At 38.9% G+C, this 23,240-nt stretch overlaps 2 protein-coding genes across 2 annotated transcripts; one reads left to right on the plus strand and one right to left on the minus strand.

Annotated features, from left to right (window-relative positions):
- The first annotated feature begins 2,898 nt into the window (after positions 1–2,898).
- On the plus strand, positions 2,899–6,365 carry LOC102227453 (trypsin-like). The gene is made up of 6 exons (XM_023334424.1): positions 2,899–3,043; positions 4,551–4,737; positions 4,901–5,113; positions 5,481–5,542; positions 5,673–5,809; positions 5,931–6,365. Exons 1-6 carry the CDS (start codon positions 2,983–2,985, stop codon positions 6,090–6,092), a joined length of 822 nt encoding a protein of 273 aa, XP_023190192.1. The 5' UTR covers positions 2,899–2,982; the 3' UTR covers positions 6,093–6,365.
- A 1,891-nt stretch (positions 6,366–8,256) lies between these two features.
- Positions 8,257–22,070, minus strand: LOC102225118 (Rac family small GTPase 2). The gene is made up of 7 exons (XM_005809603.3): positions 21,897–22,070; positions 15,905–15,976; positions 12,213–12,330; positions 11,735–11,797; positions 10,689–10,848; positions 10,212–10,345; positions 8,257–8,718 (listed from the first exon to the last, which is right to left on the minus strand). The coding sequence occupies exons 1-6, from the start codon at positions 21,929–21,931 to the stop codon at positions 10,215–10,217; spliced, it is 579 nt and encodes a 192-aa protein (XP_005809660.1). The 5' UTR covers positions 21,932–22,070; the 3' UTR covers positions 8,257–8,718; positions 10,212–10,214.
- Positions 22,071–23,240: the final 1,170 nt, after the last annotated feature.

Genomic DNA, 23,240 nt, shown 5'->3' on the forward strand with positions numbered 1-23,240 from the left:
CTCCATCTCACACATAAACTTTTCATCCCCTTTTAGACTTTTCACCTTCCCATGTGAAGAACCCATTTTTTACAGTGTTTTCGTCCCGTTCTTTATAACACCTAGGGTGGACGCTACAGAACGGGGGATTGGAAGTGGGGTGGTGGTTAAATTCTTGTCGTGGTAATCCTCGCTTCGACTCAACTCAATAAATGATTTGAGTGGAGGATTCTTGCTACACATCCCCAACAAGGCCCACCACTTGCTTTCCCACTGTTTTTTTAAAGGTTTCACAGGTTTCTTTCCCTTCGTGTGTGTGTTTTATACTTTCCCTTCTTTATTTTACATCAAACGGGGGACTGAAAACCACCCGGATACCACATTATTTACTTACTTGGCTGATTCCTGCTCTGTCTCGGTTCTGAGTCCCGTCAATCCGCCGTTGGCTGAAAGAGGTTGACCTAAGACACTGGCCCAGCGAGGAATTTACCCCCCGGGACTTTCAGGTTAAAGAACCTGACTGCCGGCAGTTTTCAGCGCGTCTTTCCTCCGTCTGTCAGCGGCGGGTATGTTGGGAATGCCGGACGAGCCTCCAAAAATGATAGGTTTATTTTGTCATAACCTGCAAAGAATCAGCCAGAGACAGAGATTAGGTTTCTTTTGATTTCTTTTCTGCAGAATAGGAGAATTGAGAACAGACGCGACGAATCGCTGTCAAACACTGTCTGGACTCAATTCTGCCAGTTCTTTCTTTGCATTTCTCTTTATTGTATAGAAAAAGGAGGTTGGGCTTCTTCACACAGTCACACAGAGAATTGACCAACCGTCTTTACATTCTGAAGCCTCCTATGGACATGCCCTTACAAGGGCATGTGACTGACCACAACTAATCAGTTACATATGGAACTAATAACACATGAATGTTTAACGTTTTTAGCTTCCAAGCAAACATCCTGAGCAAAGTTAATGATATACTATACTACAAAAGAAAGAGAAGTTAAGTAAATATAAAAAGAAGAATAATATGAGAGTAATAATATAAAAGAATAATATGAAAAGAATAATATGAAAAGATAACTTATAAAATAAACTCATGAGTAAATGAACAGGAGGATAATTTTCCTAACATTTCCCACCTGTTTTTCATATTAAGCATGAAGTCTAACACAGACATCAGGAATACATCACTTGCTGGCACATTTTCAATGCATCCATCATAACGTTAGACATCAGGGTGCCCCTCAGTGATAGAGGCAACAAGTTGATATTGATATAGAACATGTCCAACAGTTTTGGCTATCAGAGATTTTAGACATGGGATTATGCAGGCAGTAAAAATACAAAACAAGAAAAGAATAATAAGAAGAGGCATCATTAATTTTAACAGCAGGTGCCACCATGGTCCAGATATGAACCATGAAAGGAAATCTCCTTGTGAGGGAACAGCATCCTGTAACATGGCTTGTTGCAGATTCTTTAAAGCAGACATGGCTTCAGCAATATGAGTTTCATTAGCATCAGAAATATAAGTACAACAAGATGTTCCTATCATTACACACACACCACCCTTCCATTGTTCCACTTTCAACACACCATTTATTCCATACTTCTTTTTCCATTTGGCGAGGTATTTTAAGTTACCTGGCTCCATCTCACACATAAACTTTTCATCCCCTTTTAGACTTTTCACCTTCCCATGTGAAGAACCCATTTTTTACAGTGTTTTCGTCCCGTTCTTTATAACACCTAGGGTGGACGCTACAGAACGGGGGATTGGAAGTGGGGTGGTGGTTAAATTCTTGTCGTGGTAATCCTCGCTTCGACTCAACTCAATAAATGATTTGAGTGGAGGATTCTTGCTACACATCCCCAACAAGGCCCACCACTTGCTTTCCCACTGTTTTTTTAAAGGTTTCACAGGTTTCTTTCCCTTCGTGTGTGTGTTTTATACTTTCCCTTCTTTATTTTACATCAAACGGGGGACTGAAAACCACCCGGATACCACATTATTTACTTACTTGGCTGATTCCTGCTCTGTCTCGGTTCTGAGTCCCGTCAATCCGCCGTTGGCTGAAAGAGGTTGACCTAAGACACTGGCCCAGCGAGGAATTTACCCCCCGGGACTTTCAGGTTAAAGAACCTGACTGCCGGCAGTTTTCAGCGCGTCTTTCCTCCGTCTGTCAGCGGCGGGTATGTTGGGAATGCCGGACGAGCCTCCAAAAATGATAGGTTTATTTTGTCATAACCTGCAAAGAATCAGCCAGAGACAGAGATTAGGTTTCTTTTGATTTCTTTTCTGCAGAATAGGAGAATTGAGAACAGACGCGACGAATCGCTGTCAAACACTGTCTGGACTCAATTCTGCCAGTTCTTTCTTTGCATTTCTCTTTATTGTATAGAAAAAGGAGGTTGGGCTTCTTCACACAGTCACACAGAGAATTGACCAACCGTCTTTACATTCTGAAGCCTCCTATGGACATGCCCTTACAAGGGCATGTGACTGACCACAACTAATCAGTTACATATGGAACTAATAACACATGAATGTTTAACGTTTTTAGCTTCCAAGCAAACATCCTGAGCAAAGTTAATGATATACTATACTACAAAAGAAAGAGAAGTTAAGTAAATATAAAAAGAAGAATAATATGAGAGTAATAATATAAAAGAATAATATGAAAAGAATAATATGAAAAGATAACTTATAAAATAAACTCATGAGTAAATGAACAGGAGGATAATTTTCCTAACAAATGCTGACTAGAAAAAAAAAATTCCCCACATCGTTTGTCCCCTCTAGTGCAGCGCCCCCTATGTGTTGCATTTGTGTGAATTTCCATTTTTTGCGCCACTGGTTACACCTCAATGCAAATTAAATACAATAGTATGATTTGCCTTAACCAATCCTGTCTTCGTTGATGAGGGTGAGCCTTGTGATTGGTGGCTATGAAACCACCAGGACAGGGTGAAAAGAGTTTAAAATGAGCCCAAAGACAGAGATAAATGACAGCGAAGAAGCAGAAAATGGCTCATCTGAAGCTCCCTTTTGTTCTGTTGCTGATTGGTGAGTACCAACTTCAGGATTTTCTTCCACAAGTTTGACTACTTAATTGGTCTCTCTAAATTCTCCCTAGGTGTGTGTGTGTGTGTGTGTGTGTGTGTGTGTGTGTGTGTGTGTGTGTGTGTGTGCATGGTTGTTTGTCCTATTTGTCTCTGTGTTGACCTGCGGCAGACTGACGACCTGTCCAGGAGTCCAGGACTCTCGCCTGGAATGTTAGCTGGAGATAGGCACAAGCAGCCCTCCTGACCCCAATAGGGACAAGGGTTTTAGAAAATGGATGGATAGACATTGACATGGAAAAGAAAGGGGACAATTTGTTTTTTAGATATTATAAATAATACCCAAGAAGTCTGCTTCTACACCTGGACAAAGAGAGAAGAAAACAAGGGAGCAAAGAAACAATAGTTTATATTATATGCACTATATACTATACAATATATGTCATTGAAAAGTACACAATACCAGGGTTTCCCTCAGAAAACTTGCTAAGCCCTTAGTTTTCTCTTCACGTGTTGCAGCGTAAACTTAGTAAAACACAAGCAACTAGCTTTGAATTTTGAGTTTCCAAATAAAAAAAAGATATCTGTTACTCTTATTAATTTTAAAGTTAGAAAACTTCGACAGTAACAAAATCCTGTGTATATTCACACAGTAGCGTACATATTGGACAACCTTGGTTCCTCCAGTAAAAAGTTTACTTTAATCTAAACTTTGGCAAAAAAAAAAAATAAAGTGTTCCAAGATCCATTTCAGCGTCAACTTCATTTCTTTTCATTTCACAAGAAATTTAGAAGGTAAAGTTTGCATTTATTTCTTTAAAAATTGGTTTGGAATGACAACCAAAATGTTTCCTTTGCCAATGTTGTGCAATGTCACTAACCATTGCACAATGAGGCAACAGAAATATGGTTGCCTAACAAACGTATCTTTGTTGAAAGGTCTTTGAAATGTGATTGGTTGGTGGACAAATTTGTAGAGTATAAAAGGTTCCCTGGGTCACCGGTTTTTAGGCGCCAAGTTACAACCATGGCTGCCATGACGGTTCTCCTGGTTCTGCTGTGGCTCGGTGAGTGTCACATGTTGCAATTGATCATTCTTTATTTGGGATCCCTGGTTTGCAGGTAAACACTGATGTTTTGTGGGGGGTTTCCTGTTAAATGCTTTGTTCTTACACTAATAATTGGTTAAAGTAACCCATGGAAACTGGAAGATGTGTATTGTGTATAATAATTACATTTTGGGAAGAAATTATCTAACTTTCAGACAAGTGGAATGAGAATTGCTTTCAATAAAGTCGAGTTTAAGTTTTAACGTGAATGTTCTGAGCTTTTCAATAAAAATCAAAGGCGTGGTTTGCAAAGGAAGGTCTGTCGGGTCTCTGGCACAAAATCCAAAAGTGAATCTCATATGAAAGTTTGTGAAAGTTAGTAGATAATTCCAGAACATGCTCTGATTTGATCAATTTTCACCCCGAAACTGAGCCTCACCATTTGATAACTTTGACCTTTAGGTGTCACGACAAGCTCAAAGGTCGATCTGCAAAAGAGAGTCATCGGGGGTCGACCATGCAGGCAGGATGAGCGCCGGTATCATGTTCGCTTAGAGGCAACAGACAGTAAGAGCCAAGGTGTTTGTGGAGGCTCTCTACTGCGTAACGGCTGGATCCTGACTGCAGCTCACTGCTGGAAAAGTGGACAGTAAGAACATCTGCATATTTCCCCACTGAGGAATTTTGATATAGATCTTTGTAAAACCGACTATTACAACTGTTGGTAACGTAGAAATATGACCAAACCTTCCTCAAACTATTGTTTGTTTTGTCAAGCGTAAAAAAAAAACTAACTACCAACTTTATTGCAGGAAGGTTGATGCATATTTAGGATGGCACTTGGGTAACACAGAACCAATACGCATACCACTGGATACCCCTGAACAACTTAAAATTTATAAAGTTGGATTCTGGTTTTTTAAAAAGCAACATGACTTGATGCTGCTGAAGCTCCCTGACACGGCAACGATTCCACACGGCGTGACAACGATCCAGCTTCCTGACTGCTCAGACCAGCCTAAGATGTGAGTAAGAAACGAAGCATCTTTGACTGTCCTGAAAAGGGTCGTATAAATAAATTTGACGTGTTCTAATGTTATAAATGAGGCACTGTTGGATTTCTTTCAGACTACATATATTGGGCCAGGTAACTAAATTTTCAGCACAGATAGAGAGAGTTAGTGGGTAGATTGAGAAAATGCTACTAGGGCATTTTATAATATGCCTTAGTGGCCCTAATAATCTTGTTATAAATAATAATAAGATTGTTAAAATTACTGCTTACCCTCTACAGGAAATGCTATCTCCCACCATGATGAATAATGCTGACATGTTTTTGTGATTGCTTGTTGGTGTTAAGCCTTTTTAAAACTTTTACCTGATCAATTTCAGAAACGATGTGGTGCAGATTGCAGGTCATGGTTCGACTTTTGGAAGTATTTTTACCACCAGAAGTGAGTTTTTTCCTTTCTTTTTATATTTCATAGACATTATATAAGGCTATAAACAGTCTATTGTGATTCTGAGTGTGTAATAATTTTACAATGAAATAATTTTTATAATTACGCTACTCTTTTTTTCCAGGACCTGGCTTTACACCAGATCTTCAGTGTGGGAATATTAATAAGGTTAGCTGTCCTCAACAACAAAAATTTCCCAAGAACAAGTACATTTACAAATATTTGTTCTGTGGCCAAACTCCTGGAGTGGATCTGTGCTTGGTAAGTTGACATTGCAACATAATAAAAGAAAAAAAAAAAAAAACTTACATTTTTAAAGACACGACTTCATTTGATTAAATTTGATCACAGTTTTTTTAAGTGTAATGTTTGTCTTTCACAGGGCGACTCTGGTGGAGGAATTGAGTACAACGGCAGGATTTATGGTGTCCATGTTTTAGTTGGATATTATCCATGCAGGACACCAGCAACATTCATGGATCTCTGCCATCAAGACTATCTGAGCTGGATTGAAAAAACTATTGGACCAGCTGCAAACCCATGATATGATGTCTAAATTGTTCATTTTGTTTGATCTACGCATGAATATTAAACCTTAACCAGGTATTAAAAAAAATTAAAAAAATGAAAGCAGCTAGCATCAGAACACTTTGCATTGAATAATCTTGTCTAATTTTAACTTTTTCTCTGGCATTGAGAAGATTTGCTTTCCCAGTGGTTACTGGTTTTAAACAACTGGGTCATTTTCATCTTTAACTCCTTGTTGTTTCAGCTACAGTTTGAAAAATGACAATAAAAACAACCAATGAAAACCTGAGCAACATTTTTCTAACACCAAAACAAAATTCAGGACATTTGGCTGCTTATAAACCTATTTCATTAATTTTATATAAGTCACTTTCTTTCTAAACAAAACTAATTTATTATTTAATTGATAACAAAATAAATCAAGATATTTTTTATCACCAGTAACTTAAACCAGGCTTTCCCAGAGCATAACTATTAAATGCTAAAGAGAGCTAAGCTTCTAGTCTTAGCATCAGTAACATCACATGTAGCACAAAAATGTTTGTTGGCAAACTACCGTTACCACGGTAACTCACCGAATACACGAAATGAAAGAGTGAAACAAAAATCCTAAGGCATGTAGTGAAAGCAGAGAGGGCGACGAGAGGGACGATCTTGAGTGAAGATAATGATTTAATGTTTGATTTTTCTGCCTGTAGAGCAGAAAAACGCAAACATCTGAAGGACATAAAGACTTTTGAACTGTTCTAGCCTATTAGCATATCCTTTATTTTTGATTTGACGTGCCTTTTATGACAGTTTATGCAGACTTATGAGGCAGGATCCCTTACAGAACAGAACATAGCTGCATTTATCCTTTGATACCTTGGATTTTTTCTAACATGGTCTTACCCCACATCTGATCTCTGCTTAGATTTATTTGCAAGTGACACAAAGAAGTTGCTGTCAATTTTTATTTGCTGTATAAAAACACTACGTCAACTACGTGTGTGTATTAATGATAAAATTAAAATAAATATAAGCCTACAACAGTTTACTCAAGTAGAAACTCAAAGCAAATATTAGGGAACAGACCTATTACCCCCCAACAAAAGAAAACTGTAATAACTTTCATCTACATGGGAATGTAGAGGGCAGCTTAACCTCGTAAGATCAGAGCAATTTAGGCTTTTTAACAGCTGAAAACATAAAATGATTCATTTTTATCTCAAGCGTTTATTTCATTTCCTTATGAGAGATCTGGCAAGTTAGTTTCATCCAGCACAATGTTTGTGATCGAAGGGGTGGATTTTATCTTACGTCTTACCTTGTCCACATTTGTGGACATAAACAAAATGATTAAAATCAGTCTCTGTCATCAGCTAAGTGGATGTGCAGAAGAATCAACTCTGGATGAAATACTGATCTGTCAGGAGAAATAAGTAAATTGAGGTTTGGACCACACTCTTTGATTTCAAAAGGTTAATATAAGAGTTGCAGCCGTAGTACATTGTGTGTTTGGACTGTAAGTTGTTGGTGACATCGTTGAATAATGGTCAGTTGTCCAATTTGTTAATTTTGTTCATTATCACTAATAAAAACATCCAAACTAATCTTCTTACCGGCCTCACCTTGTGTGACTCTGGCAGCCAGAGGTTTGTATAATCTTTAACTGGAAGCACCTCTGCCTCTAATAACACTGTTAGTATTAAGTTTATGAAACTTTACACTCTATTACATTCAGAAATGATCGACAAAGAATTGTCATTATACTCTTAACCTCGGCTTTGAGCTTTAGAAAACCGACGCGACCCGACCCTCAGACAGAGAGCGGCTAATGCGTTCCACCTCGCGTTCTCACCATTAATCAGGTTTCCCGCTGGTGATCGGCGCAAATGAATCAGATTGATGTTATTGCCACAACGTCTTGCCCTTCAGGAAGGCAAAGTGAGACGGATGAGGCTCATAACAGATGGCAGGAATGCCATCAGATAAATCACCATTATCTCAGACGCTCGCTCATCCATTGCTGCAGCGGCCATGCAAACCGTGATGCACATCTGGCAGCGCGACACGCGGGGAGGGGAATTTTTTCACAAATGAATTCACATAATTCATTCTCATGGAAAACTTCACTTTGTTTGTGAGTTTTTATTATTATTTTTAAACACCATAACAAATATATCTATTTATTACAACACTTTTGATCAAGATATTTTTTATTCATGCATTTATATTAAGCGTCTCAACGGTACACCTTGAACACATCTCATGGAAACACTGCTTGCAATAAGAATGGTTACTCTGATATGTTGCACAGCTACTTTTTTTTTTTTTAGGATTGTAAATTAGACACACCAAAAAAAGTAACATATACATTTCTCATAAGCTCATAGAGTGATAACACAGTGTGCAAACCTGGGACAGTTACTATGAGAATTTTCCATATTAGACAGAGAAGTCGAATCTCTTGCAGCATCCATATTGCTCAGTATTAGAAGGCTGCTAATAGATGTTTGCTGCTATTTAACCGTAACTGTCCAGGTGTTTTATAAAATTACAGTGGAGATTTATAAGAAACTTTGACAAAAGAACTTTAAAATCTTCTCTTAAGGCAGAGTCAGCAGTCTGAATGCCTGGCGTTGCTCCTTTCCTGTCCTGTCCTGTTCAAACACAACGTACATAAATCACACATTGAAGCAGAAATGTAAATCATAGGATATTAATTGAAAAACATGTTCTCAAAATTAATAAAAGGTTTTTTTTTTTTAAATTACAGCAGCTCAGAGACTTACTATTCCATATCTTACTCTGGTGAAAAAAAATCATAATTTCTCAGCATATTGCTTTTCTACTGTACAGCAAGGATGCAATTATTGTATTAATTCCAAAACAGCAGGAAACCAAAATCGAGTCATTTAAAAAATATATATATATATTATTATTGTTATAATTGAATCCTGAGCGTTTTAGCTTCTAACGCAGTACCAGTGCAGTAGCTGCAGCTAACAGTATTGTTTATCAAACTCTTGGTTTACTGGAAGGTTTAAATGTTTCTTCCCAGCTAATTGGAAAGCTTCCCTGATGTGTTCACTATAATTACTGATGTTTTGCTGTAGTAAAGAACTTACTACAGCTTACTCTTAAGTGCTAGCTTAAGAGTAGCTAGCACTTAAGCTAGCTGTTCTAGCTTAGCTAGCAAGTGCAAGCAGGTTTAAGAAAAAAAATGTTTATTTTTGACTCTCTCTGTTACGACTCTGCTACGTTTTTTGTCTACGTTTTGTAGATAAGGATATTATTACTGTTAATGAGAAGTAGTGAAATAAATGAGCTGACTGAGTGAATACGGTGTTGCTGGAGATGGAAACTGAGGTAACAAGTGTGAACTAAGGTTCATTTATGGCTAAACTCCAAGTAACAACGGCTTCTATTTCCTTGGAAAACTGACTGAATGTTTTACAGCTGCAGATAAACATGCAGAATTTAGTACTTCAAGTAAGAGACTTGTGTTTTTGTTTATTGACAGTTTCCATGTACAGACAGTCGGTTGCTAACTCTGAGGGCTTTCCTCAGTATGCCTAAATAATTCAATTTATTTAGGCATAAATAAATTGCCTAATTCAATTCAGGCCTAAAATAATTCAATTCAGGTTGTTCATAAGTGATGGTAGGATGGAGCAGGAAGTGGCTGGATGGGTTAGGTCTTTGTTTGGGGCAATGCTACCTCATCTACGGTCATGAGCTAGCAGTCCTGGCAGCTAATAATTCTCCATACAGACCATAAGGTTGTGTTTGGGTTTGATGCCAAACCTTCTGCATATTCTGTAGTTATTGCAGATATTAGAGTTGAAACCCAAAACAGCGATCAAAGTAATGGAGTCTGCCACCATCCGGTTGGTTTAGCAGTTATTTTCCAGTGGAGCCTAAAGGCAGACTGACGACCAAAGAAAGTACACCGATTTCTAAAGCAGGTCAACCTGTACATCATGTTTCCGTCAAGGTCATTTCTAATTCTTCAGAAACTTTGTTTCCGTAATTCTACCCTTTTTTTTTTCTTTTTAACTGTGACTCATTTTATTCTCCTTGTTCGTGTTGCAAACTGTACAAAATGTTGTTTTCCTAAACGTCCTGCCCCCTTTCTCCACGTGTGCCTCACCTTTTACAGCATTGAACAAGCGGTCTTCTTGACCTTGGCAGGCTGGGGGCAGAGCACGGCCCGGATGGCCTCATCGAACACAGTTTTCAAGCCGCGCTGAGTCAAGGCAGAGCACTCCAGGTACTTTACGGCGTCTGAACGCACGGAGAACGACACACATACATGCAAATAAACCTTCAAATAACGTATATATTCAGCAACAGGGTAAATTGCAGCGATTTCTAGTTTTACGGTAGTAAAGGAAGGGCACGAAGACATTCAAAACGTTAAGAAGACATCACAAGTGCTATTTACCTCTCTCTTTTTTGTAAGGATGTTTTGGCTCTAGTGGCCTTTATTTCACAGTACACAAGAGGGTTGTGAGAGAGGGAGAAGACATTTGGCAAAAGTCAACGAGCCGTGACAAGAGCTGAAGGCTCCGAACACGGGTTGCATTCCTCGCTCTACCCAACACACCGTCGCCACGCCCCAACTTACCTATCTCCTTAGCCAGAGCGAGACCCTGTGGGTAAGTGATGGGGGCCAGCTTCTTTTCCTTCAGCTTCTCAATGGTCTCCTTCTCATCCCTCAGATCCAGCTTGGTGCCCACCAGGATGATGGGGGTGGATGGGCAGTGGTGACGAACCTCTGGGTACCACTGAAAACAAAGACAGCCACCAAGAGAACTTTATTTAAGTGCTGCAACACAAATCAAACATAGCTGCATTTTACTTCTTTAAGAATAAACAGGTTATTGTCAGAATTGCAGCTGTGACCTTTCATCTTTATGTCACAGACGTTTCTCCCATTTGTTTTCTGCCTCATCGTCGTTTTTTCTCATCCACCCTTCCCTTTGTCACTTCTACACTCACTTCTTCCTGTCCATTAGTCTGTAATGGATGTGGTATTTGACTGACAAATGCAGCCATCTTAATAGCATTGCTTGCACCATCGGATTGACGCACACTAGTTGTGAGAATTACCAAATGAATCATGCTGCTGCTACCTTTACTGGATTCTTGTTGGGCATTTATTAGACTCAAACAATTATGAAAGTTGCTTCTTGAGCTCAATTTAACTGCTCTGTTTTGCAATTAGGATCAAATTTTGAGTACAAAATCAAATTGAAATCTATCTATATGATTGTGATGTATTGTAAGTGATATGATTATGCAGTTCTTGATATGATTTGAACCTTTACCTGATAAAAAGAGCCTTGAGATGACATTGTTGCAAATTGACAAACCGAACTGAATCGACTCAAACTGGAGACAAGTGATTGTTGGTTTGGATCAGTGTAATTACACCAGCTTTATTTTCTTAAAACATTCTTCTTCCCTGATTACTTTTAGAAATATAAGTGCTATTTCAATGTACCAACACAAATCCTTTATAACAGTTTTATCTAGTTGTTTGCTTCTTGGGGCTTCTTGTTTATTCTTGTAAATCACTTTGTCCTGCATGTCATTGTATGACAAGTTGCCACGCAAATTAGATGTAATCGACTTATAGAAAGCTTTTTGGTGTAAGAAATTGAGACTCACCTTGGCTCTGACGTTCTCATACGAGGCTGGGCTGACCAGGGAAAAACAGATGAGGAAGACGTCCTAGACAGACCAAAATAGAAAAAAGAAAAAAAGATTGTTCATCTTAAATTTATGTGGTTGGTGGGATATTTAATCATCAGTTTAAACGTCTACTGACTTATAAATGACCAGATATTGATCTGGCAACTTGTCTCTCCATCTTTAAAAAGCTGTATGCAGCAGTCTCTTATCGCCTCAATATTTCTTTTGACAGACAGATGGTTCATTTCCTTTTGCTGTCTGCATCATCATGAACAAACACTTTTCTTTTATTTCCCTCCCTGTTGCTCCAATCAATGAGAACACGGCTCCGTCAGACTGACATTTGGTATAAATTTGACAGCTGCAATTTAAATCGCATCACTCTCCACAGCTGGGGTTTAAGATGGATTTTGTTTTCTAATGAAACGCCTGGCGTGTGGAAACGACTGCATACCGTCTGTGGATAGGACAGCGGGCGGAGCCTGTCGTAATCCTCCTGTCCTGCTGTATCCCAGAGGCCCAAGTTCACCGGCTTGCTGTCCACCATCACATTAGCCGAGTAGTTGTCAAAGCTGGAAAACACAGAAGGTCAGTCGTCCGTCAGAGAGCCAGTAAGTGAGCCTTCAACTTAACAAGCGATTTAAGCTATCGGTCAGTTGATTTGTTGGCGCCACAGACACACAGTAAAGTTATATGAACAATTTGAAATAGGAAATGATACAAAGAAGAAGAAAAAAAGAAACATGGCGCAGTGATTAGAGCGCGAGCCCCACACCGAGACCTGGACGTGACCTTTACCGTCCTCGGTTTCTTTGCTGCATGTCTTTACCTCCTTCCCTTTCCTAACAGAATACTTTCAAATAAGGCCTATTAGCGCCAAAAACAAAAAAAACTAGAAAACGAAAAAATAAATAAAAATAATGCCTCTTAGAAAGAACCCAAGAGACTTTGTGATGTCATAAAACAATAAGAATAAGTCATTTATTTAGGCGCGATTTACAGATCAAAATTTTAAGCAACACTGCCACTTAGTGGCCGAAATTAAACACTACAGACTCCTCTTTGAGCAGGTGTATTTTTCACCAAAAATGATTTTTGAAATAAAAACACGGCATGGTTGTTGCCTCAAAACAAAGCTGAACTGTATATATATATATATATATATATATATATATATATATATATATATATATATATTTTTTTTTTTTTTTTTTTTTTTTTTTTCTAAAGCTAAGAACATAAAACTGCAATGCAAAGCAAAGCCAAAGCATGACAATGCATGTTTGACTTCCTCTTCTAGGGTCAAAGCCACTTTTCCCTTTAGCAAAGTTCAAACATTCAGCTTCAGTTTTGCTTCTGTGTCACACATTTGCTCAAATTAGCTCTCATATGTCCGTCTCAGACAGTTCAAACTTGCAGCAATTAAAAAGTGAACTGTTTTCTGATTTATTTATTTATTTTGCTATTTTACTAATTTTGGTAAGAAAAAAAATTAAGGTATCTCCAAATACTTAATTGTTTATATCTATCATTGGTGATTATTGTGTGGCAAAGTCTCTTTCTGTCTGGTGCTGTAGTTTTGGATCTGTGGGTGTAAGTTATAGATCAAGCCAACTGATCCCATTGAAACATTTTAATAAAAAATAATAGATGTTTAAATCCAAAAGATTTAGTCGTTCCTATAACTTTTTAAAGGGACAGTAATGAACACATTTCAGGCAGGAAACTCCAGTTGTTTAAAATAAGCCATCTCTGTTAAACGTGAAAAACCAACATTAAAACTGAGGAGGTTGCTTGTCTTCAAACCAAGTGGGCTCACTACAATTTACCAAACAGCTTATCTAACAATAGTGTCATTATCAATAATGACAATAAAATGACCCAAAAGAGTCAGAGGATGAACAGAAAGGAATAGTTTAACCTGGACTGCACTATTACTTCAATGATCCTAACAATGACTAATACGCTTGGACCTCTAAACCAAAAATTAGAATAAAAGAATCCCCTGAAACATGATGTATCTTCAAGAATAGTACATGAAGAAGCCAGCCTATTTTCTTCCTTTTAATCACTGAATAACAAATAAAAAGCACCAATAAATGTAAGGGGAACATTTTCCGAGGTGCTAATATCAGGGTACACGGCCAAAACAAAACACTGTAGTAGACTTTCAGGCGTTTGTAGAACTCTGTCATTATGTTTAGGAAGCTGGCATTTAAAAGTGGTTCTCTATAAAGACATAAATGAAATGGGTGAGGTATGAATAGGAACAGCAACAATGAAAAGAACATTTTAAAAAATGTGAACAGACACAGAAAATGACAGAATACCCACAAAGCTAGCCGGGCAGAACATGACCTTGACAGCTATGCTGATCAAAGTTTGACCTTAATGCATGAGAGTAATAATTTTATTTAGCCAGTTTAGAAAATCAGGAAGTTGCAAAAATATCCAAACTCTGTTGTGACGTTAATTGCTGATTACGTTTGTGTTAAATACATCATGTGAAACTCATTTTACTTAGCATAATAATTGTGTATGATGTACCCGAATGTGAAAACTAAAATTGCCATAAGGTTTTAGCTTACAGGAATAGACTGACAGACATTATTTCTAGCATGATATATCTTTCATGTAACTCAAAGAGTCTGCTTCTGATTGGCTTATTAGTCCCTTATGACGACTCCGCCCCCAAAGACAAACTCTGCAGAGTAAGCAATTGTGGCTACGTTTAAATGAGACCACTGTCTAAAAACTGCCGCTATTTTCAGATGTTGATTGGAGAGAAGTTCAATGTTTAGACTAGACCACCAAGACTCTTCAAATCCGCTGCAGCTGTCATGCCAGGCCACCACATGGCGCTGTGATTTTAACATATCCTTGAACTTTTGATCTTTAGCATCCACCTCATTTAAAACAGTGGCCCGTCTCATGTAACACATATTTCTTATCAGAAACGGCACACACAGCACAACGCGAGCCGCCATTGTTTTCAATGTTATTTTGCCCATGCATGCATTCTGCACATGTGCGCTTTCACACCTCCTCTAGCTGGGGGTTTTTACAGACAAGTTTCACTCTGAGACCTGGTTTCAAGAAGTGCCGGTGTCACAGTAGCTGGAGGTGAGCAGCTGGATCGTAAAGCTTAACAAGTATGTTAGCTGTAAGCTAACAAGATGCTAGTTTGTTAAGCTAACATAGCTCACATGCTAATTTAAGAATGTTAGCTAACATATTTGTTATCTTAACAAGCTAAAGTATGTTAGCAGTAAACCCCAACTAGTAGCTTAGCAAGCAACAGTATGTTAAACTGTAGCTTAACATACGGTGGTAGCTAAGCTACAGTTTAACATACTGCAGCTTGTTAAGCTACAGGTTGGGACTGTCTGCTAGCATACTGTAGTTTAATCATCAAGTGTAAAACTGATGATTACACTTGATGAAATTGGAATAATAATTAATAATAAGTTTCACTGATATAATAAATTATATCAGTGAAACTAGTCTTTACTCCTCAATTTGTTTAAAAAAAATAGCCAAATAGAGTACTTGCTCACTCTGCCCTCCTTTTGGTTTCCAAAAGAAAAAAAAAAGATCAGCTGATAAAATTTCTGCTTTTCTTTAAGACTGAATGATGCAAAATAGTTTATTTTAAATTTGTCAAGATAATTTTTTTTTTATTTTTTACAAATTGAGTCATAATCTGTCAGAGTACATGTTGCAACCGAGCGAGTGCAACATGTCCTCCTGCACTGTGATGCCTCTCATGAAGCACTCTGTGGTGTTTGTGGGTCAGTGGCACAGTGACACGTAGAAAGGGAATGTGAGCGAAAAGGTCTCTTCCTGTTGCTCCTCTCCTAAGCTTCGAAGACGCTTGAGTTTGAAAAGAGGCATGTCTTCCTCTGAGGGTCGCTGCTTGTCCCGACCTGCTCCTGTTAGCGCTTCCAGATATCTACAGCGGCACGTGTCGGTTGTTATTGTCATGAAGAAGGCAAAAGTCGAAATATTTCAAATTGCTCCTGAGTTGTTTGCGTTGCTCCAGACAAATGTCCATGTATGCCTGGATTTTAGGTGTAACCTTAAAACCTAAAAGCAGAAAATGTGTGTGTGTGTGTGGGCGTGTAGGCGTGTGTATATTATACTCACACTGTAGGAATGTACTCCCCAGGGAAGGCATTGGTGGTATAGCTGATGAGAAGACATGTTTTACCCACAGCTCTGTAACAAAAGAAACAACAACAATCACTCCGGGTAATGTCAAGAAAATGTCACTGTAGAGCACATGTGTCAAACTCAAGGCCCGGGGGCCAAATCTGGCCCGCATAAGCTGCTTATGAGGCCCTCTAGTCTCCAAAGGGATGCATAAATAGAACAGTTGTATGCTCAAATATTAATTTATCAATCAAATCAAAGCAGTTTTTTAATTTTGTATGTTGCCAAAACACACCAATCAGTCCCTCCAGTTTTTCGCGAATCCGCCATCATGACAATTCATGCAAAAATCAACGATCTAACTCCCACCTGCAGGTGACAGTAGTCACAACAGTCTATGGTAGCTGCAGAGTAGCAGAGCGCAAGGGAGGGAGGGCGCCATGCAAGATTGTGATTGACAGCGCTAAGACCCGCCTCCTGGCTCTGATTGGTTGTTTCTAGTTTGCACTGGGGGAAGGCAGAAAATCTGCCTCATGTCAAACTGTTGCAATGTCTCGACAGTTTCAATGTTTCAAAGTCAATGTCTTGACTTTTATATACATATATAAAAGTTAAATACTGCAGCTTTAGTGAGGTCAAGTTACACCTCATAATTGATATGGCGAGTAACAAAAAGTCACATTCAGAAATGCGCAAATATTGCTAAATTCCTTGCAGATACTTTAAAATCAGAACCAGTTCGTTGGGGTGCTGATCAATGTGAAGATGTTCAGCACTATTTAATTTGAAAAAGTTGTCACTGAATGCAGACACACCTTTTTATTAGTATTTTTGTTGATGGGTTTCTATCAACGCATAGAAACCCATCAACACCCAAAACAATAATGAGTTATAGCATGTTCATGTCAATGCAACATATTTATTGATTAAACCCACATAATGCAACTAGAATTAGAAAAAAAAAGAAGACATCCTGCACTGACAGGAAATGATGCATCAAGCACACGAACTGAAATGAGTTACTGCGGCGGTGACCTACTTATTTGCAGAGTTGTTTAAAAGTGGGAGGGAAAAAAAACAGGTCTTCAAACTTTAAGAAAGTTGCCCGGTTTGGATTCTGTGACATTTCAGGCCATAAGGAATTGCATGAAAAACTGCAGAACTTGCAAAACTTATTCCGAGTTGCAAATCGCCGCGCTCAAGAGCCAACCTTAGACTCAGGGCGCAGAATAAAACAACTTTAAAGCAAACCGTAAAAAACATCCCTGCAGGGCTGTAAAACCAGGCGGAATGGGAGTGATTACGGGAGCTCGCCAAACCGGCTGCTTCAGCAACCGCAGGGACGGAGCAGCGCAGGAGAGAGGCCGGTCAACAAGCACCGACTGGCCCGCTTCTAATTTTGTTCCAGGAATTTGCTCTTAGTGTTTAACAACAACAACAACAACGTGTCGCCGATTCACAGAAAAAAAAATATAAATAAATAATGAAAAAACAATCGTACTTCAAGCAGACGAGGTTCTGAATAAAACTTCTGAGGAATTTGTTTGAACGTGTTTTCCCCTGAAAGTACATCTCTTGATGTTGTGTCTGAAATGTTCTCGTTTTCTAACAAGGTGGTTTTTTTCCACATACTTATGTTTTTATATAATTATGATAGTTCACCACTGCACAGTTTGACGTGCAACTGTTTTTTCCCCCCTAACTTTTTTTTTTTCCCTTTGTCACTGTCTGCATTCAGTGACAAAGTTATAAAACAAGATATCTATCTATCTATCTATCTATCTATCTATCTATCTATCTATCTATCTATCTATCTATCTATCTATCTATCTATCTATCTATCTATCTATCTATCTATCTATCTATCTATCTATCTATCTATCTATCTATCTATCTATCTATCTATCTATCTGGTAAACTGAAAAGGTTTGGCACGAAGCCAGATGCTGAGTAAAGGTAGGGTTTTAAACGACTGCATTCTATAACTTATTGCCATTATTTGTGTGCATGAATGTGTGTGTGTGCGTGTGTGTGTGTGTGTGCGTGTGTGGGTGTGTGCGAGCCGAGTGGTGAAGTGTTCGAGTGTCAGAAAGGAAGTGTTTCAGAAACATCAGTAGAAGCTGAAAACAGGAACCGGCCATTTTAAGACTAAACCCTAAACATAAAGTGAAATCCACTAAATCCTAAAACAAACATTTTGGTTTCTACTCCTGTTTTTATGCTTCACTTCGTTTCATATTTTAGGAGTCTTTTTTTGTTTTCAGTCCAGAACTGCAGCACTAGTTACACACTAAAACATAAAAGAAAAATGCTGCCAAAAAATGTATGTTTGCAACAATGACGGTCGATTTTAGCGATCCAGAGTTTCGTGAGGTAAAACCTCAGCAAACCAACATAGAAATGTGAATTATTGTGTCACCCTGGTGCACTAACATAATAGCAAAAACTTTACTGGATGATATAATATCTGATGTAAGAGGACATACAATTTGATTTCCAATCTAAGTCTGGCCACCATTTTTTTTTTTACATGTTGAAAAATTCTGTGGCATGAGCATTTTAATTTTATACAATCTTTTATACATCTTTAATCACACAAATTAATCTCATCCTATGCTATGCAGACGTTCAGTATGCACTGATGAAGATGGCCAAGGTAAGCAAACAGAAGTTGACCCTACTTGCTTTATGAATTCAGCCAATAATTATTCGAGTTCTCTGCATAAATAAAGGCCTATGTCATTTTTTGCTAAAACATCTTTGGGTTAAAAAAAACAACAACAAAAGAACCAATAGTCTTTCACCCCAAGATCAGACAATTATTAAAATAGAAAAAAAGTGAAGAATGTAACATTGTGGCAACAGTAATTTACAGACACACACTGTAAATATCAAACTTGTAATACACATTTCTGTAAGTTACCCGCTTTTCTCTTCATACCATAGAAAACCAAAACGGTACAACGTGGACTGGATGAGATCAGCCTTATGATTATCGCCTGAATAAATGTCTACATTGTGGTTTTGAATGAAGCTACGCTTCATATTTTTAGCTGATGCGAAATTCATTCCCATTACTTTCACTTCTTTATGTTATGATTGTGAATACATTTGCTGAGTCTGAGATAAAAAAGGCAAACATTTCTGAAGTGTTTTAGTTTCTATTAACACGCATGTTGATTCAGAGTAAACATACATTGTTCTTCTCTGCTGTCGTTTCCTGCAATCGTTTTTGGTTTCTCCTCAGACTTGTTGTTCATGTAGTCGTACTACGATGTTCCATCAGGTTCAAACTGCGCCATCTTTTCATGAAGTCAATCTGATAGGTTGACAAATGTCCCTGATTTTGGTCCCAGCCTGTCATTGATGGGCCATGGCGGCTGACCCGTTGAGCGCAGACAGTCCTACACTATCGGACTTTTATGATTACTGATTACGGTTTGTACTGGATGTAAAAATACTTGTCAAATAAAAATGTCCCTGTTGTAGGTCAGGTGAGAGAGTAGCTGTCGTTTAGTCAGGGCATTGCTGGTTTCGTCCCAGTCATCCAGAATACTCTAAATCAACCTACAGTGCAATGTAGGAAAATGTCTTGGACAGAGAACAAAAAAATATGAGATATAAACACTGTTAAAGAGGCAGGATTGTGTTAAATAGACTTTAGTTTTTCTACTTTAAATCATGTTATAATGCTATCCACTCATCAAAAACATGCCAGGAGTATTGTCTTAATTCTTTCATTCACGTTTGAGAAATCATTTCATCTCCATGGCAACCATGCAAAACGCCTGGTTGGACCTAGCTCCGCCTTTGAGGACAAAGCTCCTCCTCAGAGCTGCAGTTTCCAAGCCTCACAGAGCTCCTTTCCCCCCGCAACTCCCACCGCTCGGATCCTTCAGACTAGCCAGCAGCAATTAGCAAACACCTGGTGGAACTGAGGATCCGCTGAGCTCGTTGTAGGAGCTACTTGTCAGTGAAACACTGGTAAAAATGTTGTTAAAGGGTTAATAGAGGAGCCATGTTGTGATGACTTCCTGAAGGCGGAGTTTAAGAAAGAGCAGGAGTTTTTAAAGAGACAGAGGCCCAATTTGATGGTGATAAATTATGAAGTGATATTCTTTTTAGGTCATGTTGCCTATATGTAGCATTTGTATAACAACTGAAGCTAACATAGTTACTTAATTGTGCCATAAAATGTCACTATGTGCCTGGAAAACACATAATACTGCACCGGTAAATATTTTACTTACTGGCAACAGAGCATGGATGGATTTTAAAAAGTGGATAAAGTTAACATTTTTGCAAGTGCAGTCTTTGCTTTGTACCATTTGCCTCCTAAATATTGAATTCCTTCACCGAAGTACTGCTATTGGTAAAATCTTCATCGGCTTAAAATGTCATGGATTTAACTGGTCTATCCTAGAAAGTGACAGTTTTACATTTATTGGTATTTCTGATCAAGTTTGAAGTAATTTCATGAAATGTGGCGCTCTGTTCACAAAAAAAATCGTGCAAAAATCTTTCTACTAAGACATCCTTCTTCGTTCACATTCTCTAAAATACCTTTAGATTTGCATATTTTATAGGTCAAACTGTAACCACTTTGACTCGTGAAGGACTTTAAATCTCTGGTCCCATCAGGTCATAAATATTTAAAGCGGTCAAGTTTAACTTGAAGGTTATATGGAGACTCAAAGAGCAAACTTCCCTGCAATCTAAAACCGACTTCCTCTTTTTGGAGTCGCGCTGTCAGACCGACAGACACGTGTTCCCCCAGAGCGCACAGCTGCTCCGCTTCTTTTAATAGTTTCCACAAGGTCCGGCTTGCAAGCCCGAGCCCGAGACATGGTGTTGCGTCACCAGCGCAACTGAAGTCTCTGCCTGCTGCATCAACGAAACGTGGAAATGTTGCCGTCAGAGCAATTAAATAAACAGTTTTACACGAGTTGGTCGCTTTTTCTGGCAGGTTTTTGGACGCCTGTTCCTAAAGTCGTGATCTATTTTTAATCATCCAAAGAGGAGCGTTTTTGTGTGGTGTGTTTTTGACACTCATCCGCGCACACCGATACACACACACCAAAAAGTAAAAACTCCTACCGTTGACTAATTTTTTTTTACTCTTTTCCACTTATTTCTACGACCTTTGGATTGTCACTCGGTTCGCTTTTACGTTTTTGGCAGTGGAAGCGTCACCCCCGTGCTTTGACTTTTACTGATAAGCATCGTTATTCGTGTGTTGTTCCTTAGTTCCTCTGCGTCTTGCTTGACATCTCTAAATCAGAGATGTGCAACAGGAAGCTCAGCACATGAGGAAATGCAGCAGCACTGCCTGCGTGAAACCTCCGATGGGTCAACTGCCTTTTTTCATCGCTCAACCAGGCAAGGAAAGTAGCTTTAGTCTGATAAAAGTCATCTCAAAGATGTTGCTTTGAGAAGCAATTTGTTTTGTTTTGGGTTTTTTTTAAATTTATGTGACACATGGTTCAAATTTGTCAGAAGAGAAGAGTTTCAAGCAAATAAATTCACCAAATTCTGTTTATTTTCTTCTTATTTTCTCCTTTAAATAAACAGCCGTTTCAACCCCTTCTCTAAAAAGGGGCAGCTGCACTTTTACTTTGCTCCTTCAACGCATTTTCCTGCATGTTGTGACCTGCACGGCTCATTCAGTGCCCACACAGCAAAATCAGTAGCATCAAAACAAGGAAAAAGAAAAAAAACACAGAGAAGGCTACGGCTTTAACGCGGGACCTTCTCCGTTTGAGTTATTGACACATCACTGCGGAAGTTGGAGAAGCTCCGATTCAGCCTCGTCTCTCTGCTGGAATCCTGACACCTAAAGCTCAGGTTCTGGCATCGTCATCACCATCATCATCATCATCATCATCATCATCATCATCAACCCCATCGACTGATCTAAACTTTGAGACAACCCCAGAAGTGCAGCTGAAGCTAAGGCAAGAAAAGTGAAGAAGAAATAATGGCGTACCCATCTCCAACGACCACACATTTGATCGCCTGCATCCTGTTCCGCTCAGCTTCGTCTCTGCTCCGCTCTGCGACACACAAACTCAGAGAGGAGAGGTTGAGAGACTCAGATCAGCATGCAACTACAGGAAATTGTTGCACACCTCCCTCTCTCGCTCGCTCTCTCTCCCTCCCTCTTCACCTCATGCACCCTTTGCTAGCTCTTCTTCTTCTTCTTCTTCTTCTTCTCTCATGCTCACCCTCCTCCTTACTCGTTGCACACATCTTCTCTTCCTGTTTGCTTTTCTTTCTCTCATTTTTTTCCCTCTTCAGAGCGGCGTAACTTTGAAGAGTTTTCTCACGGAAATGTTTTAACGATTGTTTATGATGAAATTGATAAAGAAAATGACAATTCAAACAGCAAAAAAAAACACACAAAAAAAGAGGAAGACTGTCCGTTGATTCTAACAGCTCAATCTGAAACTTCCTCCTTTGTCTTGCATGCACTCCAGCGGTCACAGCTGCTCTGTTTCTCATTCCTCTTGAAATACAAAGGCTTGGACTGAGTTTGGGGGAAAAATTGCATTAGAAATTGACAGTAACACAGTCTTGCTTGCCATTCTCAAGAGGACCATTCAGCGCACAAACACCAATCTGTTATTATCTTCCACTGGTCTTGAGGCCATTTTGATCCAATGCCCAAAGCACCAGAACTGATCGCTTTTGATGAGGACCAGTGGTTCTATTCCAAATTTTCCTCTGGATCATGGAGTTCTGCATCGTACCACTGCGGCCGGTTCAATAGATTTAATGGACAAAGTAAATTTCACACACTTGTACCGGCAATCGCTTCCCTTTGTCAGAAATGTCACAGTCTCGTTACCCTAGGAGAGGGGTGATACGTAGACAGATTTGAAAATTGTAAACTTTGGCTTTTGCCGCAGCTTTTCCTTCACCACTAAAGACATGGTGATGCCTGTATCACTGCGGACAAGGGCCCAATATGAATTTCTCAATGCTACCATCAATCCAATCCAATCCAATGTTTTACATTACCCCAAGGGACCAAAGTGCTGTACAGCATAAATATGAACATTAAAATTACAAGTGTCGTTACAAAACTGCAAAATACTTCCAAAACAGATATAACCGACCCAACGACACATCCTGGAAATGACAATTCTGATATTGACCTTACAGAAAAATGCTCAAAGTTTGCCCTGCAAACACCTATTTACAGTTATAAATACACTAGGTCAGCGCTGGCCACCTCATACGTCTGTCTATCGCCAACTGGCTCCGGACTTTGGACAGAGGCGTGGATAGGAAGGAGCAAAGAACTTCTGCCTTTAGACTCATGAGCGAC

This window comes from Xiphophorus maculatus, chromosome 5 (assembly GCF_002775205.1).
Source record: "Xiphophorus maculatus strain JP 163 A chromosome 5, X_maculatus-5.0-male, whole genome shotgun sequence".
NCBI lineage: Eukaryota > Metazoa > Chordata > Actinopteri > Cyprinodontiformes > Poeciliidae > Xiphophorus > Xiphophorus maculatus.